This window comes from Scleropages formosus, chromosome 2 (genome assembly GCF_900964775.1).
Source record: "Scleropages formosus chromosome 2, fSclFor1.1, whole genome shotgun sequence".
Lineage (NCBI taxonomy): Eukaryota > Metazoa > Chordata > Actinopteri > Osteoglossiformes > Osteoglossidae > Scleropages > Scleropages formosus.
In genome coordinates, this window is record NC_041807.1 from 32,387,678 (window position 1) to 32,410,018 (window position 22,341).

Genomic DNA, 22,341 nt, shown 5'->3' on the forward strand with positions numbered 1-22,341 from the left:
CCCCTGAGACCAGAGTTTGACCCACCTCACTTGGATGGTAAATACTGTACCTTGGAATATTACATGTTCTGTGTAAACCTGACAGCAGTATTGTTAGAAATGGAAGTATTCTTTGGAGTTTTGATGTAGCCACTACATATGTCATTTTCTTTGTAGGCTTCCTGTTAATAACTGCAGTATTACTTTATTAAGTAATCTTTAGATAAGAATAAAGATGCATTCCATTAATCGATGAGAATAATTGTGTGTTGCTCTACCTTGAATCTCTTTGAATAATGTTGACCCTTGCCTTGACCATTTGATCAATTCAGCTGTTTTCAGCGCTGTTACATTAAACGTGAATGAAATAAACACAGGGCATTGCTCAAACGCTCTTTTAGTGTTTAGCTGTTTATGAATCAAGATGTTTTTTTTATCCCTTGTACCATCCGCGACTGAGGCCATGATGGCACAGCTCTTCTGCGGCACAATTCAGGGGCAGTGATTGAAACGCCCTCGACTCGCTGCTGGCCTCTGGCGTCGAGGGTCTTGGAGCCGTGGGAGGGTCTTTGTAGCGCCACAGCCCGCCCACCCAGCGCGCGCCCGTGTTCCGTGCGCATTCCATCCGGGACAGTCAGTGGGACGCAGGAGCGGGAGCCGGAGCCGGAGCGGGAACGGGAGAGGTGGGAGGAACGGCGGCGCAGCTCGAGGGCGGTAATGGCTGACTGGGCCGAAGTGCTGCGGTTCAGGTACAGCGGTTGAAGCGGCGAGACGCTGCTTGGTGCGCGGTGACCGTCGGAGTGTCTCTCTCTCTCTCTCTCTCTCTCTCTCTCTCTCTCTCTTTCTTTCAGTGAGTGTGAGGTGCAGGCCGCTCCTGTGCTGTGCTGTGCTCTTCTCCTCCTCCCAGCGCTCCGTGCTGAAGTGAATGTTGTTCCGTTGCCAGGCCGCTCGGAGCGGGTTCACCGCAACCCTCCTCAGGACTGCCATCTTATTATTATTGTTGTTATTATCAACGACAATAAAGATAAGGCTCCTTCTGATACTAGTTAGGCTAAGGCGACCGCCAGTGCGACTGAGTGAGAGGAACATTCAATCATTCGGTAAAACGATGATAAAGCGATAACGACGGCGAGCCTGAGGTAACGTAACGTCGACCTCGAATAGAAGAAATGTTGGGATTGTTGTGTGGCTCGGCGGTGCAGGGCAGGCGGAACGGAAACTGCTTCGTTGAAACGAGTAACTGTAAATCATGGAGTCATTGATCGTTCCCGATGGGCGGGTTGGCAGGAGAAGCTCGACACGGAGCGATGTGTGTTTTTTTGTCTTTGTGTGTTTCCTCGCCGCGGTTGCCATGTCGACCCGTGAAGGTGAACCCCTCGGACCCGAGCGTGGCTCGCCTTTCCGCAGCACGGTGTCCTCCGATGATTGATTGTCCCTTAGTGTGTGTGTGTGTGTGTGTGTGTGTGTGTGTAACGCCAGCCATAATGCGCAGAAGCGGCCAAGCCTGGGGGGCTGTGTCACATCAGATCACTTAAAATACACATTAAAGATACACACACTGGAAGTTTACATCTTACATGTAGCTCGCTGTATAGCTGCAATATATTACATAATGATTATGTAAAATATATGTGGTCCTGAGTATTTCTCTAATTGCTTAGGGAGGCCACTCAGCAATAGAGGTAGCAGTCAATCGATCAGTATGTTTCCTTCCTTGCCCTGTGTACCGGTGTATGGCGAGCTGCGGTGACTCTCTCGCAATGAGCTCATTCAGTTCTGTATGGCTGCATGCTTTTAAATTCATGCAGTGAGATGAAACGGCTTCTGCCATTTATCTGGACGATGAGATTTAAACCTCTTTTGGATTAACCTCCATTAGATGTCAGACAGTGCGGTTAAGTGAGTAAGGGTTTTCCTTGTCTCATTCTTTTCAATAGTTTGATACATTGCTGTGAGATACAATATTTGTTTCACTTGCAGAAACTCCCAGAGCTTAAATATAGGTTATAAAGTGTGTCAGCATGTATATCATGAGATGGACGATTAAGCGATCAAGATCAGTGACTTTCAGCAACGTCTTACGGTTAAACTCGGTACTTGCCATGCTTAATGTGATTACCCTGAATTGGTTTGGTAAGAACAGGTCATGTAAAGTTGCCGAAGAAACCATACTTTTATTCCCCCTCCCTCTCTTTTTAATGGGATGATTCCTGAGGGCATAGTATAGTAAAATTGTTAATGTCTTTGCAGGTGTTGATGCCAGAACGACTTACTGTTAACGTACGAAAGTAAAAAAAAAAAAAAAAAAAAAAAAAAAAAAAAAAACCTTCACAATGTCTAAGAACAAGAGTTCGGAGTCTGTGAAGGTGGTGGTGCGTTGCCGGCCGATGAACGAAAAGGAGAAAGCGGCTAATTTTGAGAAGGTGGTGTCGATGGATGTGAAGCTGGGTCAGGTGGTGGTGAGGAACCCCAGGGGCACATCCCAGGAACACCCAAAAGTGTTCACTTTTGACTCGGTCTACGACTGGAATTCCAAGCAGGTGGAACTCTACGATGAGACATTCCGGCCTCTTGTGGATTCTGTTCTGCAGGGATTTAATGGCACTATCTTTGCATATGGCCAAACGGGCACAGGAAAAACATACACAATGGAAGGGGTGCGCAACGACCCTGAGAAAAGAGGAGTTATTCCCAACTCTTTTGAGCACATTTTCACACACATATCACGTTCACAAAACCAGCAGTATTTAGTGCGAGCCTCATACCTGGAGATCTACCAGGAAGAGATCAGGGATTTACTGTCAAAAGACCAATCCCGGCGTCTGGAGTTGAAGGAACGACCGGACACGGGGGTTTATGTCAAGGACCTGTCTTCTTTTGTCACCAAGAGCGTCAAAGAGATAGAACGTGTCATGAGTCTGGGAAACCAGAACCGGTCAGTTGGGGCCACAAACATGAATGAACACAGCTCTCGCTCTCATGCTATCTTTGTCATCACCGTTGAGTGCAGTGAGATGGGTCTGGATGGAGAGAACCACATTCGTGTTGGCAAGCTCAACCTCGTGGACCTGGCAGGCAGCGAGAGGCAGACCAAGACGGGGACTCAGGGGGAACGGCTGAAAGAAGCCACCAAAATAAATCTTTCCCTGTCTGCTCTGGGCAACGTTATCTCTGCACTGGTGGACGGCAAGAGCACGCACATCCCGTACCGTGACTCCAAGCTCACCCGACTTTTGCAGGACTCTCTGGGGGGTAACGCAAGGACTGTGATGGTGGCCAACATTGGTCCAGCCTCATATAATGTGGAGGAGACTCTGACCACCCTGCGGTATTCGAACCGTGCCAAGAACATAAAAAACAAGCCTCGCATCAATGAGGATCCAAAGGATGCACTGCTTCGTAAGTTTCAGGAGGAGATTGCCCACCTTAAGGAGCAGCTGCAGAAGCGCTCAGGCAAGCGCAAGAAGAGGCGGAGGAGGAGGAGGCTTGGGGAAAGTGGGGAGGAGCTGGATGAGGAGGAAGGGGATGAGGAGGAAGATGGGAGTGATAGTGTAGATGGAGATGAAAAGGAGGATGCAGACTACTGGCTGGAGCAGCAGGAAAAACTGGAGAAGGAGAGGAAGGCCATCATGGAAGATCACAGCCTTGTGGCAGAGGAAAAGCTGAAGCTGCTAAGGGAGAAGGAGAAGAAGATGGAGGACCTCAGGAGGGAGCAAGAAGCTGCAGAACTGCTGGCAGCTAAAGTAAAGGTAGAAATGCTTGTTTTATCTGTTACGGTATCTTGTTTTTATTTATTTATTTTTTTTGGTTACTGCAAATAACTTGATGAATTTTAATGTCTTTGATTTCATTTGTCTGCTTTTCTGTGTGTTTTTAAGGCCATGGAGAGCAAGCTCCTTGTGGGGGGGAAAAACATTGTGGACCACACTAACGAGCAGCAGAAAATACTGGAGCAGAAAAGACATGAAATTGCTGAACAGGTAAGAATTTACCTTAAAAAGAAATGTCAGACATAACAGAAGTAGGGAACTTTGTGTCAGATGTTTTAGATGAATGTAGTCTTGACGATGATTGTCAAAATTATTTATTTTTAAAATCAATCAGAACTGGTTTGGAAAGAAAAATCTTAATAGCTACCCTTTATGTATTTATATAGTGTTAGAGAGGAAAATGTCATAACCGCCTAGGTTTTTGTCACACTTTGCTATCCGTCTTGTTCGTCCACTGTATGCTTGTTTGTGTGATGTACACAGAAACGCCGGGAGCGTGAGATGCAGCAACAGATGGAGTGCCGGGATGAGGAGACACTGGAGCTCAAGGAGACCTACACCTCCTTGCAGCAGGAAGTGGACATCAAGACCAAGAAGCTGAAGAAGGTGGGTGTGTGTGCGTGACTCTGCGTGCACCAGTCCTGTTTGTTGTGCTTGTTTTCACTTTAGTTGTTGTCTTAGATCACTTTTGAGGGAAAATGTGTCTGCTGTCATGAATATCATTCAGTGATTGTTATTTTCTCCTGGCAGCTCTTTGCCAAGCTGCAGGCTGTGAAGTCCGAGATCCAGGATCTTCAGGAGTTGCACATCAAGGAACGCCAAGATCTGGAGCAGTCGCAGAATGAACTGACTCGAGAGCTGAAGCTCAAGTAAGGAGTAACAGTGCCCTCTTAAAACACCCTAACGCCCTAAGAAAAGAACCGTCTTTTAAGAGAGTGGCAGGATTTTGGACACATTTATTCTTGTTTGTGTGTTCTGCATGTGCTTATGTCATATGCAGTTAAGGTGTAACACAATATTCCTTTTACAGACATCTGATCATTGAGAACTTCATCCCCTTGGAGGAGAAGAACAAAATAATGAATAGAGCATTCTTGGATGAGGAGGACGACCAGTGGAAGTTACGTCCCATTACCCGCATTCAGGAGTAAGACCTGCCATCTGCTTTCTGTTTTCTTTGTTGGAAAGTCAGGAATTTTAACACACCTGCACTGTGTTTCACTCTAACTTGATCTAACCAGTTCTTGGATGTTAAGTAGATTTTACAATCTAGATGTAATGTAGCTCTCATAATTAAATTTTCTGTAACAGATACTCAGATATTCATGTTTTGAGGCTTGAGTTCTGTTTCCTTCTGTATCGAGCTGTAACCAGTGTATATGCCTGGGCTATTTTTGAAGTTGACCCCCATCTCTCTCCAACTACATACAGCCTTCCATGGAATCAGCTGTGTTGTACTGGAGGTTATGTAGTGTTTGTCATGTACATTTACATTTATTTATTTAGGTCAAAGTAAACATTCGCCAAGAGCATTTCACCGATAGAAACAGATTCAGACTCAGGTGATTCATGAAGTACAATTAGTCCATTGCCACTGTTTTGCCAGTGTATATTACACTACAAATAGCTGTAGATAGAATTAATAGGGAATTTTTTTTTTTTTTGACCGATAATGTACTGAAAGAGGTCTTGAGACAATTTCCTGAATGAAAAGAGGGATTCAGCAGTTCTCAGTGAGGAAGGGAAATCATTCCACCACATTGGAATCATAACCAAGAACTTTTACTAGAGCTTAAAAGTTAAGAAAAGTTTACTTAAAAGTAGAAGAGTAAAAAGTAAAAAAAAAAAAAAAAAGTAAAACTTAAAATAGAATTTAACTTTAATAAATAGAACTTAATAGAAATATAGAAACAGAAAAATAGACTTAAGTAATAGAAAGAATAAATGGAACTTTGTGACCTTAACGTTATAAGTCACTTTGGAGAAAAGCATCCGCTAAATGAATAAATGTAACTTTTGAGCTTTTGATTTTGGACCTCTTGTGCATGGAACCACCAAGCAGCCAGAGATTCAGCTCTTCGGAATTATCGCTGCTTCTCTCTTGTTACCCTCAGAAACCAGCAGATGATGACTCGGCCTGTGTCTGCCGTGGGCTACAGACGGCCCCTCTGCCACCATGCCCGTATGGCTATGGTGATGCGACCGGGTACGAGATATCGGGTGAGCCATCCTGACTGTATTTGTTTGTTAACCCACTGCCAAATTTGCTACTTTTGCAAAGGTTTAGTTTTCAGGGCTGTGTAAGGCCCTTGTGAGTCTCTCTAGAAGGCTGAACCTCAGGGAGTGGTCCTTCTGGTGCATTGGTAACAAGATGTCTTTACATTGATCTTGTAACTATTCTTTTAGAGTGTAGTATAGGAGCACTAAACAACTCTGAGTGCAACAGCAGATTTTGTGAAACTGAAAGGCTTGAAATGATGTGTAAAAAGGACATTTTCTATTAGGGGCAGCTGATGGCATAATGGTTTATAGCCACTGCCTTGCAATGAAACTGTCACTGTTTAGAATCCCACCTCCCCCTATTCCTTTGATCAGGGTACTTACCCTGAATTACTGCAGTAAAAATTGCCCAACTGTATGCATGAGTAAATGATTGTAGTCTACAAACCTTACATTGTAAAACTGATTTGGAGTAAAGTGACAGCTAATTTAAAAATTACTAATAACAATACCAAGAAAAAAAACTGCACTTGCCACATCGGGCACATCCCTGATGAATGGCTGGAGAACTGGAAATTTGATCTGTCAAAAATGTAATTTGAAGAAAAAGTCTATGCTGGCAGCAGACAAACTGCCTTTAGAACCAGTGCTGATGTTTTGGTGAGAAGTCTGACGAGAAGCCTAATTCACACAGTGGTAGTGTTTTGCTGTTGTTTGCTTATGGCTATCCTTTCTGTTGCTCTCTGCCCACCTCTTCTGTACCATCACACTTACGTACACGATGTGCGTGTCCTACTGTATGCAATGCAGTCTGTAATTGTGTTGCTGCTGCTGCTTCTGACCTTTTATGTGTTGCTCCTTTTCTGGACATGGGCTTGTTGTGACCATTCTGCGATTCTGTCCATTTCTCCAATCCCACAGGCGGAGAACATCATGCTGCTAGAGCTGGACCCTCCTACACGGACCACAAAGGAGTATGAGGAGCCAGTCATTGCGCCCAAGGTGGCAGCGGCGCTAGAAGATGCCTTGCGGGATGAGGATGAGATTCAGGTCGACGCGTCCGGCTTCCACAGCGTTGGCCTGCCTTTTACCAGTGCTGCTATCAAGAAGCCAAAATCCAGGTAAGATGCTAAGTTACTTTTGCTTTTTTAAAAACATTTAACTGATTATTAATTTTATTTGTATTGTATTCCAAAAATGTTCTAATTTGAATAATCTACTGATAGCTGTGTGAGGTTTTGAGAAAATAATCCATTTGTCTAGTGATTAAGTTTTTTGTGAATTATATATTGCTTTAGCTGAAATTAACATCCCCCCCCCCCCCCCCCCAGTATGTAAACAGTGCAGTACTGGTACAGTATATAAAAAATGAGTGTTTGATTTATAATGGTTTTGTCTAAAAATTTTTGACTTCTAGTTGAATTCTGATGTTGTCTTTATTCTTAAAAATGCTGAAGTTTAAAAATCAAACTTGAAAGTAGCTGTTTGGTGGAGTAGTTAACAGCAGAATGTTGAGCTCTTAATTTTTATTTATAAACCCTTTGTTCCAGCAGTCGCCCAAAGACTGGAAAGAAGGCGAGCACCCCCAACTCTGCGCAGAGTCCATCCAGCTCAGGACATCCCCTCTACCCACAGTCCCGTGGGCTTGTACCTAAGTGATCCCCAACTTGGGTCCTCATTTCTCTGCCAGAGAGCCATGGGGTGGAGCAGTATGGCCTGCCTCACCTGACATGTGAAACGACTGCAATTCTTGGTGCAAGAGGAAACTCGCCTGTATCCACCTGAAGAGACCTTAGAGACCTTTGCTGTTGTCAGTTGACTGTAGCTCTTACATTAGTGTGCAGGACCGCAGCGTAGACAAATTTGACGATATTCTAGATGTCACTGAGGCGTGTGTCTTCAGTGTAGATCAGAGTCTTGCATTGACTTTTGGAGCAGGAAGTGTCTTCAGTATGAGAGCCAGAGGACAGGCTTTCCTCCAGAATAACTTGAATCTAACAAAGGCCACAGTACACAATATAAACGTTGGTTGAAAAAGGATGGCAGTTCCTCAAAGTGTCATTCCCACCCAGACATTTTTCAAAGATTTTGAAGGACATTTTCTTCAAGAGATGATAATTAGCAGTACTAAGAAGGTCAGCTGCCAGTTGAGCTGACCTACACGTCTCGGCGCTTTCCTAGCTGGCACATACTTGAGGCACTTTAAGACAACACTTGTATACATGGAATTACTGTTTTTCGGGACATGTGTATTGTTCTGTTGGTTATATGTTCGGTCAAATTTTATGACATTGCACATGTTGAAAAATATGTGAATGATTCCATACTGTTTTCAAAGCATCTTGGCTGCTCTAGAAACGAGTCTTTTCCTGAAGCTGTGACGAAGAGAATCCGTTTGGTCAGTCATCTATCACAGGTTTCTGCTCTCATGGAGAGGGGCTGTACTGTGACTAGAACGCTAATCAGACAGAGTAGAATAGTAATGTTCCACTCCTGTAGTACCCTTAATGAAAGTACTTACCCTAGTACAAATTACCCAGCTGTATAAATGGGTAAACCGTTTGAAGTAGCTTGGTGTACAAAGCTAACATTGTAAGTCACCTTGGAGAAAGGTGCCAGCTGATAATGGGTAAAAACACATTTCTAAATGAGGATTGCAGTCCTGAATTTGTGTGAATTTCTCAGTTTATATTTGTATGCATATTAAATGTGTCAAATGAGAGATCTTGCCCTTAATATACCTTTAAAGATCAGGTAATAGGACCAAAATGTTATGTGGGTCTTTCAGTTTCTAATTTTCAGTCTTCTAGAATAGTGTTTCCCCCTCAGTTACAGAAATATTGTGGGCAAAGTGGACTATGACCTTCAGAATAAGAAAAAGGAGAAATGCAACCAAAAAGATAAAGATTTTAAGGTGCCTTAGACTCTTTATAGGTTGTCTCTCTGTCATTTAACAAAGAGATTTTGCGAAGAGATTTACAAAGATAATTATGTTTTAAAAAGTGAGAACTCGTGGAATCCTGGCACCAACACTTTGTTTCAGTGTCGTTTCTCCTCATAGTCCGCATCCTGGCCAGTGCAAAATAAGTTGCTGTGCGAAGTTTTTCGTGTACCAGTGACCTATAAGCTCCAGATTAGGAAATGTTATGTTCTGGCCCACTGTGTTTTATCACTGTCTTTGGTGTAAATCATTGTGTACCGTGCCTCCATTGCCTGCTTGTACTTAAACATTTACAAAACATTCTTGCTTGCTGGGGTTGGTGTACACTAACATTATTGTATTTTTCCGAATACATCCCCTTTCCTCTTGCCTCCATTTACCCTTTAGGATAGTACCACTGCTTAATGCTGTTACTCTGTAATACTTCTTCATGTACATTGTGTCTATATGTCTGTATGGTTGGGTGTGTGTGTGTGTGTGTGTGTGTGTGTGTGTGTATGTATATACACACACACACACACACACACACACACACACACACATATGTATGTGTATGTGAGTGCGCGTATATAATGTATATATGGCACCAATACATAATTTTCTCCGGTTTAGTGGAAATGAGTCTGAGAAATGTATTTCTAGGCAAAAGTTGGCAAATATGTAAGTTATTGCTATCACATTTTGTTATTCAGCATAGTTGATTTTATAAAGAGAAGTTTAGATACACTTTTGTTTATTTTTCTTGAAACAGACATGTTTGTTTTTAGTAAGTTATGTAAAATTATTTTGTGTATATTTTGCATTTTTAAAGCTATGTTTATGGTTAAAAGTGTACATTGGTTGGTTTTACTTTGTACGATATGAATCAGTGGTTTAAGGGTAGTACTCAAGTTTGGCTGGCATCAGGTACAATATTATCAGCTGTGATATGGAAGATTGTCCATCGTATCCGAAAACCTGCAGAATAAGCCCATATATTTCTGGCTATTTCAAAATGGTGGCATATTTTTAATATTTTTTTTTAAAGTCTTTCTTATCCTGAATAACTAAAACCCACAATCTTCTAAATTATATGAAAACATTTTTATACAAGATTGTTTGAAAACCTTGAGACATTTTGGCATAAATGAAACAGCATTTTCAGATGCTCTTATTACATGGACAACCACATATACTGAAACTGAGCTCACTCTGGAACAAATACAGGATTAAAACTAGTGAGGCAGTGACTCATCAGCAAGTTTTTTCCTGTATTTCAGTCAGTGGTCAAGGTTAGTTTCACTGTATTCTGGCTCTTAAGTTTATTTCACCTGAGGCCATACAGTTTAAGACTTTGAAGATGGAGCTGCGCACTGCTTCCTATATACACTGTCTACCATATAGTCACATTCACTGAACCCAGACCCAGTTGTTTGTGACGAGCAATTTATAAATGTTGCTTAAATTTGGTGATGCTGCCCGAGGCATGTTGATGGAGAATGTTGAACTCATTGATGTCTTTTTACCCTTTGGCTCTTTTTTATTAAAGGCAAAAATGTCTGAATAATATTAACATCTTTTTACCTACTGAGACATTACATGCATTTGTTTGAATTGAAATAGAGATAATCTTGAATTCTAGTTCAGAATAAATAATTCAGTTATAGTTTAAAATCATGCAATGATTAATATTTAAGAAGTTGCTAAAATTGCAATGTTTTCCATTTAAAGTGGTGTCTTAAAGTGAAATGTATAATTTGAAAATGCATATAAAACCCAAAGGGGTTTTTAAATTTAATGGATCTAGTATCAATGTACACTGCCTTTTTGCGTTATAAATGGTTATGAAATTCCTGAGATCCCTTTTTGTATTTTATAATTGTATTTTCTTCACTTATCTTTTTAAAATTTCACTGTGTAGATGAGTTAACTGGATGGCTGAGCTGAAGAGTGGAACTGATACCAGGGATGAATCTGAATTTTAACATAGCCTGAACTTAAATGATTAAAATTATTTTGCATTACTATTTGAGGTTTCGATAGAACGTAATCAGCATATAAATTGTAGGATGTCTGTACTAAAGTTTAATCACTTTTGATTTAGGTGAAAAGTGACTTTAGAGTTGCAATCAAAGCAAATTAACAGCCCTCCAGTCACTTATTGTATTCACAATGAGCAGAGCCAGTGTAACTTGACAGTATAATTTATATTACTCAGTTTACATGGCATTTCTGTATTACTAGATTAATGATATGAAAATAGCATCTTTGGTTCACATTTAAGTTTAAATCAGGGTAAAGGAGTGTCTTTTTCAGTGTGTAATTTTTGGAGCCAGCAGTATCTGCAGAAGTGAGCTTATTTAAAAAGTCTCTTGTGGGCAACTCTGCTTTTGAATGTGTGACAGCAGGGGGCATCACACTGAATCACAGCATCACCATGCTTTGTGGGATTGAGCTCAGCTTTCCAGCTACTGAGTTTCTGTTGTGTGTCTGCTGAAGGTGATCCCAGGACAGTTCTAAGTTCAGACTCCACCTTGACATTTTTGCTTGATGTCTGACCTCAGGAGGTTAGGGTAGCTCCTTCACTGTACCTTTTTCCTTCCCTTCTGTATCTACACATCTCTAGCTTTCCTCCTTTTCAGTTTCTGAAATCCCAGTCTGTGCTTACAGCAAATCATTTTCACCCTCCAGCTCATAATGTTTTCTGAGAACCATAGTATTTAATATAATCTGTATAATTGTTAATTTTCACCTTGCACACTGGTTAACCAGTGCAAGTTTTTCTGGATCGGTGACCATTTATGTTCTTGCTCTAACTGCTTCACTTCTCATCTTTATGCTCATTACACTTCATAGTGTTTTCTGATAGGAAACCAGAGCAACAAGGTGTCCCTGTAGCATGACACAGCAGCAGTTGAAACTGGAAAACTGATTTTGTTGCCAATACAGAGGATCTTTCTCAAAGTTCCAGGCAGAATATATGGTATTATTGACAAGTTACACTTGCACTGTTCTGTCTACGAAGTGTCACTTGAGCATCAACCTCCAAGGACACTACACAATAATCTTGGCACAATGGGGCAAATAGTGTTTTCCGCTATGATTTAACAGGTACATCTGCCAAAGCCTAAATGTTGGTGAAAGACACTTTTGGAAAGGTGTGCTCCTCAAGCTATTATCCCATAACAAGCTGACATTTATCCAATAGTTACGTCTAATTTTCCTCAGCAATTCTTTATTCATTTTTTCAATACAGAGTAAATCAGTTTAAAATATCCAAAGAACATCTAAAAAGAAAAACTGGTTAAACAAGTACAAAACATTTGAAGATCTGAAACAGTTATTTAAATTTCATAAAAATAGAAATTGTGGGAGGTAACATTTGGAATGAACTGCGAGATACCTACACAGTAAGCCATACCTAGGTCTATCAGCGACTTGAAAACCGGTCTGAGTTGCTGCCTAACTATTTGAGAATACACACGGCCAGCAGAAACACACACTAAAGCTCAAGAGGATATCACAGAAGTCAATGCATTTACCCAAAAAAAAAAAAAAAGGGTAGTTTTAGCTTTTGTGTCAAGCTGATAGGTACATATATACGATGCTGTGTTACGTGTAACTAGTCTACTCTTCTCCTGCTGGATTCAACACTCCCACATATTCAGAATCACAAGAAATGTCTAGTCATATGTTTTCAGAAGGAAAAAAGGAAAGAAAAAAAAAAACAGCAGGAACCACCCCACAGCACAAACACTGAGAACACAGCTGGTCCGTTTGCTACAAAGAGTTTTTTTTTTTTTTTTTTTTTTTTAAAACAGCGCTTTCTTTTTGGTCTTCTCTTTATGATCACATGAAGATGGAGCAGCCATATAGTTTCTTGTCCTTTTTCCATTGCAGCGATAGTTAGACAATGTTGAGTAAAGTTGAGTGTTAGATGGATAAAACACAGTGTGTATCCTGGTAACACTGACTCCTAAGAGCTGGGGGCATTTTTGAGTTTGGGAGGGGTTCCTGCAGCCCAGATGGCACCAGGTGACTCCAAACTCAGCACAAACCAGGTGCAACAGACTGGGAACAGGAAGACATTCTGCTTCCAGCATCTCCAAGAATGATGCAAAAATCAAGAAAATTTTCCAAGACGGGGTGTGTGCCAGTCCACTTAAGAGGAGAGGGGAGAAAAAAAATCCAATCCACCCAATAAATTAAAAACGCATTTGTGCCTTGATAGAACAGGAAAGGAGAGAACAAGCGTGAAGGAGCCATTTAGCTGTACCTGCAGCAGTGAAATGCTCTCGGTACCACCGTTCACTTTCCATTCCACTTCAGCCTGCTTCAGAAGATCGCTCTACTTCTCCCTGTAGTAGAGCAAGTACATTTTAAGGGGTTCGGGCAGAGGCAGGCTGAGAATCTTTTCCCGCAGCTGGTTAGCGGCAGGCTGTGACCCAAAATCCCTGCTTCCCTTTTCTTCTTCCTCGACCTCATCGTGGCCGGGGTCATTGGCCACGGCCTGGTCCGCCTGGTCCTCCTCGACCTCATCGCAGTTGTTGTTGTCATCGATGGGGCCCGAGACCATGCGGCTCACGAAGGCGTGCTTGCTGGCCAGGAGCACGGAATCGACGCGCCGCCGGTGCAGACGCCTGCGTTTGAAGCGCGGCCCGTTCCTGGATGCCCCGACTTGCGCCCGCCGGCCCCCTCCCACCCTGCGCTCCGGCTCCGGGCTCAACGTCTTCTTCAGCGTGTGACGTATGCAGATGCGCGCCAAGTCCTGCAGCGTCCGCACTTCGAACATCGCTGTGGCATCGTTTCCGCAGGGGGTGCCGTTCGCGCCGACATACAAACAGCGAGGGGGCATGAAAGGAGAAAGAGGGAGCGGAAAACCATTATTCACAGCATCATCTTACTGTTCGAATAGCTAAAGCCTTTACTTTTTAACTATAACCCCTTTAACAGAACCTGACCAAAAAAAAAAAACCACAAATACTTTGGCAAGGTAGTTTTTTTTTTTTGCCAACCTGAATGTTTCTACAGGTGTATTTCTGTCGTTTCACAGTTAGCACCACATCCATATGTACTCACGTAAAGGAACTCTTTTGGACTTGCAATTATCGCCACTTTTTGGCAGCACCAGCGGAGCAAAGGACACGGCAATGATCTTCTTTGTTTCCCAGGTGTTGTGCCCCGTGCGGGTGATCTTTGTTAGCTGAAATGGAGAATGGATGAGGAAAGGGACGGATGTAGTTGCGTCCAGTTCAGCGCCAGGCAGCAAAGGGCAGCAGGCCTGTTCGACACACACTGCGGATCACAAAGTACCGCGCGGGACACGGCTGCCCAACAGCCCAATGGAGGAACGATGTACCAGGATCACCTGAGGTGCCTGCAATCGGGATGCAGCAGCTCAAACTCTAACCACGATTTACAGTGAATCGAGGCTGTCCTCGCTTGACCCAAACGGTTCTCACCTTCTCTTCCAAGGGCAGGACCAGGATACCCCCCACCTTCAGCAGGTTCCTCATGTAGCTCTCGTGCTCCCTCTGCACCCCAGCTCCGCAGTAAACCCTGTCGTACTGCCTGCAGTCAGGGCCCATCTCCAGGCAGTTCCCGACCACAAAGGACGGCTCGCAGAACTCGAACCTGCCCAGGAGCGTTGACTAAGGTATTAGCAGCTTGCGCAAAAACTGCTTACATCTGCGTGACTCACGCAGCTCAATATCATTTACATAAATTTACAGACCTTACCATGCAGATAAATATTTAATTTTCCATTTGAATTCAGAGCTACAGGCTAATCACAGAAAGGAGGGTGAAATCTCACTTGTCAAAGCTGTCGCTGGTTTTGATGAAGAAATCCAGCTTCTGGTAGGCGTACTCGATGACATCCGCATGCAGCTCCACCCCGTGATTGACGCCAAATGGACCTTGTAACAGATGAAGGTCAAGGGTCAGAGAACAGCTCTAGAGGTCACACTGCACTGACTCTGGGCTACGCAGCGAGCGAAGGGTTTATTGCCATTATGCACCCGGTTCCAGTGGCAGTTTTTGCCCAACTCTTAGCGCAGCTTTCCTAAAACCACGTCTCATTTTCTCGAAACTCCGAACACAGAACAGTTGCTCCAAACCCTGCAGAAATTTCACAGAATAAAAACACAGCCCAAAAAACGCACAGCAGATTTAAACGAAATACTAGCTTTAACATCAATGTTAAAAATCACCACTAAAAACACTTGTTTATACTTCATGAATTATTAACCCTACAGATAATTTTGTGTACCCAAAGACATTACGGCGAAAACTGAAAACATACTGAAAAACATGCAAATATAAGATATTTTACATATTTAAATGAATAACATGGGGAGTAGGTTATAATACTGTTTGTCAAATCAACTGAAGTAACATACTTTCAAAATAAAGTAAGTAAATAATGTAGAATTTTAAAAAGAAAAAAAAAAAAGGCCCATCTGTTGCTTTGGTGCGGTCACAGACTTTAATCGGAGCCGTCGCAGGGCACATCCCTTCTGTTGGTGCCACGCGTGGTCCCTGCCCAGGCAGCGGATAAAGGTAGTAAGACGCGGAGAATGCGCCACGGGATGCCGAGACACATTTCACACCCGATACTGCCCTCTGGGACTGGGAAACGGGCGTGACGCACACATCTGTATGATCGCGGCATCGGTGGTGAGCCCGAGCAGCCCGACGGAAGCTGCAGTCATCCCGCTGGCGGAAATGACCGTTACACAAAGTATTCAGGAACTTAAGTACAGGGCAGGCCTCTTTCTTATCCACTGATGTAACCAACTCGGCGATAACGAGAAGCAGAATCGGAAGGTCTGCGCACGTCTGTAAACAGAATAACGACACAATTAGCGCTTCCACGCGCAACGAGCGAATGTCACGAGTCGGCGATTGGGCCGAGCTTGCGGATCGAAGTCGCTTTCAGTAATGAATATTGTACCAGACGTAGAGAATAGTGCGTTTTGTAACATTGCAAACTGAGCAGAAAGAAGAACGTGTGGTAACGGCAGTGGGAATTTTGGTACCCGAGTTCCAGGTTTTGGTCATTTTGCTACGTAAACAGACAAAAAACAGGAACAATGTGATAAGTACGGTTGCTCAGTTTGTGCAACACCGAGCTACACCGTACAATATACTTCGCAGCGGGACTCCGTTCCGTTAATGGCTCAGTTACTTTAGCATACTGGCTGTATTGTGTCAGTTGTCTGTCGTCCAAAGACAAAACCATCATCGAGTCATGGATACCTAGCTTGCCACATACCCTAAATATCCTCGATCTGGATATCTGGATTTCTACTGGGGGGTGCTAGCATCTCCGTAAGGTTCACCACACACTCCCCTGCCACGTCTGATCCAGGTGAGCACAAATGACGCGGCAGCGACTCTCACCGAGAATGAGGCCCACCATGGTGCTGAGATAGCCTGTGCCACTGCCCAGATTGAGGAAAGACAGTCCCGGCTGCAGATCCAGGGCCTCCATCACCTCGGAGTAGATGCACGGGGCAGACAGGTGGATGTTGCCGTGCCTCCAGGCCAGGTCCTTGTAGGCATTGTCACGGAACTCGTCCAGGTAATAGTCGGCGCGGTCGATGGCTCTAAAGGCCTTCTCTACAAGGTCGGAGCGAATGTAGTGCGCCTCCTTCAGGTTGTCAATCAGCCCGTCGTTGTCCTCCCCGGCGCTCACAGCTCCTCCCATCTTGGCTGAAGTACAACTGCTGGATTACTTTCTGCAAGTGCAGAAACCTGCAGCGAACACCAAGCAGACTAGTTTAACGCAAAACAGACCATTTCAAAACACGACAGAAAAGAAGAGGGGAGACAACCTACACACAGGTTTTTCCACCAGAGATACGATGGGCAACGGAGTGGTGCAGCGGGTTGCATTACTGCCTCACGGCACCTGGAGTGTGGGTCCAGATCCAGCTCAGTCTGTGAGAAGTTTGCGTGTTCTCTCTGCACTCGTGTGGGTTTCCTTCGGGTGCTCTGGTTTCCTCCCACTGTCCAAACAGGTGTTCGGAAACGCCTTTTGTGCGTGCACGCGAGAGTGACCGAGTGCGTGAGATCGCGCTGCGATGGACCGGAAGCCCATTCGGGGTATACCCTGCCTCTAGCCTTAGGTTTCTCAGGACAGATTCTGGACCGCTGTAACCCTGCACTGACGATTCGGTTACTGATAAGGGGTGGTTGAAAGGGGATAAGACAGTTTCGCATTTCTATTATAAGGACATATGGACAGCAGGCTGCATGGAGATTACAGATGTTGGCTGAAGGTCCTGGATATGTATTTCACTCTTGCTTGAGAGGGGTGCATATGACACCGTCAACCGGATCCTACTTTCCTCTCTCGCACTTTCCATTCTAGTGAATGTTACCCGTCGAGTAGACCTTACCCAGTGATTTGGCGTGACTCCCCGTCTTTCTCTCAGCCTCACTCAAATGGTGTTCTGCAGGAGTCTGTGCTCGGCCCCTTAGTGTCCTCCAGCTACACCTCTTCCCTTGCCTCTGTCATTGCCTACTGTGGCATCACCCAACTTTTCTTCTCTTTTCCCCCCGCTGCTGCAGACGCATCCTCTCTTACTACAGCCTCCCTCTCTGTCATCTTTGCCTGGATGGCTGATCAACATCTACAACTCCAACTCTCCTAAACTGAGATCCTCCTCTCTTTTCCAGCAAGTTTGTCCACCTGTTGGGAACTTTCTATCAATGTGGACAATTCACTTTTCCCATCCACTTCATTTGCCAAGAGCCTGGGAATAACAAATGACTCGAGTCTGTTTCTCCCAACATACTGAAGCCATGACCGATATTGCAGAAGTAGATGTTCAAAATACAAATTGATGTTGAAGAGCTTTTGAAAAGGTCACGAGAAGAGATCATGTAAGAGAAAAGGTCTTTCTGTTCCTTTCTGCTAAATAAACAAGATTAGGGGATCCTAAATAATAACCAGCTGCAGGTGCCAGGCCTTGGCAGAAGTAGATAAGTGAGGGAGCAGTAACCGGAATGCTGTCAAAGAGTACACTACATAGGCGACTAGAACAAGGAGTGTGTGTGTGTGTGTGTGTGTGTGATTTATCTGTGTACCTTAACACACCCATGTATGTGCCTGAGAAATAAAAACACTGTCTTTCCTCTCTAAACAGTAAAAAGTCTTGTTAAATATAAATGCAGCACAACAATAATATTCCATGACCACACTTTGAATTGGTACAGTAAGAACTGCTTTATAAAAGGGGAGATCATTATAACTCACTTTGGATGACGGCATCAGCTAAATAACAAGGTAAATAAATAATACTGGCTGCTCATTTCTTCCCGCACAGTCTGGTTGAAAAGACACAGTAATAAGGCAAAGCTGCAAACTGCTGGAAAAAAACACCATGCTTTTCACTACAGGACCCAGTGTGTGTATACACACACACACACACAGTCTGAAACTGCTTGTCCCAAACGGGGTCGTAGCGAACCGGAGCCTAACCCGGCAACACAGGGTGCAGGGCTGGAGAGGGAGGGGACGCCAGTCCATCGCAAGAAACCCCAAGCGGGTCTCGAACCCCAGACCCACCGGAGAGCAGGACCCGGCCAAACCAGCCACGCCACCGCAGCCCCCTCCGGATCCACTGTAAACAGCGTAAATCGACCAGAGTCGAGACTCAATATTAGAGAATATATAGATAAAAGACAATATATACTTTTTTTCTGTGTATTTGGCTGTATTATTCCATTACCTCTCACTGGTACTGTATGGTGTTTATATAGTGCACGTTATCTGCCAACATTCCGTTTGTTGTCGCCAGTCCACCGATAGGCGGCGCTGCGGAGCACAATAACAAAGGGCCGCCGCTAGGAGGAGTAAACATAACAACCCCCATCCCCCCCCCCCCCGCAGGAGAATCGTGCGCTTGTTTTTATATATATATATTGAGAGTAGCTGGTGAAAATAAACAAATTATATCAACACCCAGATGTATATGATATCGTTGCAAATCAGACGCACCGATGCCAGGATGCGATGCAGTGATCCGCTCCGGAGTGAGAGTGAACGTGAGCTAACTGGTAAGAAGGAAGGCTGTGTGTGTGTGTGTGTGTTATGAGGAAGAGACGGGGACACGCGGACAAGGGGACACAGGGAGGGACAGCTCGAGCTGACGTGTCCGTGTTCTCACCTGCCCGGTCCCTCCCGGACCCGACCGCCGCCAGCAGCAGAACAGCAACCTGGACTGGACGGAGAGAGAGAGACGACGGCGCCGTCGTCGACGGGAGAAACAAATTTTGAAGACGATCTCCGTCCGTTACTAGCGCGGTTCATGCAACAGGCAGGGAGAAGGCAAAGCGGCGCGGGCGACGTGTCGCCCGTTAACCCCGGCGTCACAGCGCGAATTTCACCTGCGGGTTCCCGTGCTCACGCGCTGCCGCTGCGATTATACCGCGTTTCACCGTCCGCTCCTTCATTCCCAGCGCAGCGCACCGCCGCGCGTCAACACTGAGCAGCTGACGCGCTGACGTCACACGCAGACGCTCGCGAGCCGCCCGCTCCAGGGGGCGCTCGGCGGCGTCCTCGCGAGCACCTGCGCGAGCGAGCCGTTGAACCGTAGGAACGAATACGTGCGCAGTCACGTGGGCGCGAGCGGATGTTTTGCAAACGGTTTTTTTTTTTTTCTTGTGCACAGAGCCGTCGTCATGGACCATTTTTCTGCGCATTGTCGGGGCCGAATTAACACACCAATGGAACGCTTTCATCATTCAATTTCACATACACTGTTATAATAATAATAATAATAATAATAATAATAAAATTTATTATTAATTAATACAACAAAAAATCAAACAATCAATCATGCTTTAAAAACCATTTAAAGTGGCATTTCGGACTTTCAAGTGTATGAAAGCAAACTGAGGAACGAACACTGCTTTAGACTTGCAATCACTTTTTGTTCTGAAAGATGTCCGTCGATTTGGAGAAAACGTCTGCTAAATGAAAAATGTACAGTCAGACTGCTTTAGAGGATAAGCATTTTGCAGCTTTACAAAAAACGATGCTGGATGAGGTAATAAGGCTGCGCGCATGCGCTGGACGGACTTGTGAGCAGACGCTGGCCGTTCCCATGGTAACGACTGAGGGCCTGTCGGTAATTAACAGGAGTTATACTGCGAGCAGTACTCACGGACAGATGGCCGAGCGAGACCTCCCCCCCCCCGGAGGAACCTAACTTACTGAAAGATCAAGCAGCTGTGTTCATAGTCACTCATTTCATTTATTATGTCCTGTCGGGACCGGAAGTCGGACTCCACACTGCTGCTTCTCCCAGCGAACACTTTTTTACCGTACAACCACACATGCGTCCCTAGACAGGCATTTAAAGTGAAAAATAAGTGTTTTATGAAGACTTTTTTTTAAAAAAATGAACAATCATTGATTTTTATTATAAAGGTTGTTTTTGAATAAAACACTTGAAAAATTAGCATTTGAAGCCCGCCCACTAAGTGAGAGCGCATGTCCGACTCACTTAAAGTGGCAGTGCACCCATAATATTATAATAAAGAAATAAAATACACAGCGCCTAATTTCCAACAATGGACCCAAATTCTGCAGCCACTTTCCAAAATTTGACGAGCGTTTCAAGCTTCAGGGTTCATGGTTTATTGTCATAGGTACAAGTACCGTGTACAAGTACCATGGAATGAAATTCTTCTTGGAGTGCTTCTCCACAGACTATGAACAACAACAAAAAAAAAGATAATACTGGACAAAACAAAACAATAACAATAAATAATGCTAAGAACAACAATAAACAATGGTAACAATAAATAACAATAAACAGCCAGAGTTTCAGGTAAATATCTTTTTTTAATACAGGTAACATCCTTTACAATATAGTACTGTTTGTTTTTTCTCAGCAGTGAGAAGACATTTGTTGTTGCCTCCTGTTTACTTCAGTGTTCAGTTCACTGTGCTACCATAATGTACATACAGCTTCCCTAAAAATGTACCTAGAGTAACTGTTGGGTATTGTTACATCAGTAAAAATAACTCATGATGGGGGTGGAAATGATTAAATGCAGCAATGATTGGATGATTAGATGAGAAGGTTGATAGATATGAAATGTAGTTGATGAAGCATTTAATCCCATTGTCCACCTCCAGGGAAAATCAGATCACTTTCCGATGGTAGTGTCTCGCTCTGTGTGTTTATAAAGTAAACCCCGCTTTTGAATTTCTTGCTTTATTCCTCCCAAGCATCTTCAAAAGTTGCCCAAACTGAACCTCAGGCCTTCCCAGCGAAAGGATGAAAAGCTGAGTAGGACTGTGCGCGTTCACACTCCACACATTAGTGACATTTTCAATAATTTCTTACGGAAAAATATTCCTGCTACACTTTGTTTTGGTATATGCGCCATTTTTTGGTACACACTGTTATTTGTCTTTTGATCAAGTTCCGTACCAGACCGTTCCAGCAGATGTCAGCATTCATTTACAAAACAGGATGTCCTCTAAGAAATGACTTTTGCTGTTTGTGAGAAAAGACCTGAAGGCACTGTCATGTAAACACTGATTCAAAAGCTGTGAGACTCATAATGGGCGATAAAAAGAAAAATAGCTTATATGTGCCTCACAGCGCCTGGGTGGTGAGAGAGGACGTGGGATCGATCCCCGCTCAGTCTGTGTGGAGTTTGCATGTTCTCCCCATGTCTGCGTGGGTTTCCTCCGGGTGCTCTGGTTTCCTCCCACAGTCCGCATAGTGTGTGAGTGAGAGACAGAGTGTGTTCCACTGATGTATGGATGAGTGACCCATTATAAGCAGTGTATCGAGAAGTGTAAGTCACCGCGGTGAATAAGGTGTGTGGGCTGATAGTAACACTACATAGTATCCATTGTAAGTCACTTTGGAGAAAAGTGGCTGCTAAATGAATACATGTAATATGTGTGACTGTAATATGTGTGGGAAAGATTTTGTTTTGACAATGTGTTTTATGTAATGGGTTGCTTAGTAACTTTGTTGACCAACTGTAGGACAGTGGTGTTGGGTTTGTTTGATTGTGGATTTTAATGTATTGTTTTGGTTGTGTATTATTGATAACTTTATTAAATAAAGTTTGGTTAAAAAAAAATGTGTGACTGTACTATTTATTGGTAGATGCATTTCTACTATTGTTACCCTCAAACAATAATTTCTTAAAATCTGTCTGACCTCTAACTTGTCAAGCTATATACTTATGTAGACTGAGCAAATACATTTACAGAAACTATAAAACACAGAAAGTAACAGTTCAGGCACTTTTTTTCCCCTTCTCTCACACATCTAGACATATTTACACAAGATCCACCAGAGTCACATATATGAAATGTTGCTTTGAATTTCACAGCAGACTCACATGGGGCAATAAATGTCAAGTCCATAGGGACACCTAATGCGGCGTCCAAGCAACCTTGGCCATCCG

General features: G+C 43.8%; 2 protein-coding genes across 4 annotated transcripts; one reads left to right on the forward strand and one right to left on the reverse strand.

Moving 5' to 3' along the window:
- Window positions 1-625: 625 nt before the first annotated feature.
- kif3b (kinesin family member 3B) lies at window positions 626-8,503 on the forward strand. 3 transcript variants are annotated; one of them, XM_018737605.2, is made up of 9 exons: window positions 626-760; window positions 2,230-3,728; window positions 3,858-3,959; window positions 4,233-4,355; window positions 4,500-4,618; window positions 4,780-4,896; window positions 5,864-5,969; window positions 6,891-7,090; window positions 7,520-8,503. In XM_018737605.2, exons 2-9 carry the CDS (start codon window positions 2,313-2,315, stop codon window positions 7,626-7,628), a joined length of 2,292 nt encoding a protein of 763 aa, XP_018593121.2. In that variant the 5' UTR covers window positions 626-760; window positions 2,230-2,312; the 3' UTR covers window positions 7,629-8,503. The 3 variants fall into 3 exon arrangements, with proteins under 3 accessions (XP_018593121.2, XP_018593120.2, XP_018593122.2); XM_018737604.2 differs by having other exon boundaries at window positions 626-728; XM_018737606.2 differs by having other exon boundaries at window positions 626-728; window positions 7,523-8,503.
- A 4,016-nt stretch (window positions 8,504-12,519) lies between these two features.
- pcmtd2b (protein-L-isoaspartate (D-aspartate) O-methyltransferase domain containing 2b) lies at window positions 12,520-19,468 on the reverse strand. Its single transcript, XM_018737810.2, has 6 exons — window positions 19,068-19,468; window positions 16,294-16,647; window positions 14,705-14,807; window positions 14,352-14,523; window positions 13,969-14,092; window positions 12,520-13,683 (listed from the first exon to the last, which is right to left on the reverse strand). The coding sequence occupies exons 2-6, from the start codon at window positions 16,598-16,600 to the stop codon at window positions 13,238-13,240; spliced, it is 1,152 nt and encodes a 383-aa protein (XP_018593326.1). The 5' UTR covers window positions 16,601-16,647; window positions 19,068-19,468; the 3' UTR covers window positions 12,520-13,237.
- Window positions 19,469-22,341: the final 2,873 nt, after the last annotated feature.

What these genes read in the sequence shown, in the direction of transcription:
- kif3b (XM_018737605.2), top strand. Translation starts at nt 2,313, where the DNA reads ATGTCTAAGAACAAGAGTTCGGAGTCTGTGAAGGTGGTGGTGCGTTGC. An exon ending in ACTCGAGAGCTGAAGCTCAA is followed by an intron (nt 4,619 to 4,779) that starts GTAAGGAGTAAC and finishes TTCCTTTTACAG; the next exon opens with ACATCTGATCATTGAGAACT. An exon ending in ATCAAGAAGCCAAAATCCAG is followed by an intron (nt 7,091 to 7,519) that starts GTAAGATGCTAA and finishes CCTTTGTTCCAG; the next exon opens with CAGTCGCCCAAAGACTGGAA.
- pcmtd2b (XM_018737810.2), bottom strand. Translation starts at nt 16,600, where the DNA reads ATGGGAGGAGCTGTGAGCGCCGGGGAGGACAACGACGGGCTGATTGAC. An exon ending in CATGGTGGGCCTCATTCTCG is followed by an intron (nt 14,808 to 16,293) that starts GTGAGAGTCGCT and finishes ATCTGTTACAAG; the next exon opens with GTCCATTTGGCGTCAATCAC. An exon ending in GTCCAAAAGAGTTCCTTTAC is followed by an intron (nt 13,684 to 13,968) that starts GTGAGTACATAT and finishes ACGATGCCACAG; the next exon opens with CGATGTTCGAAGTGCGGACG.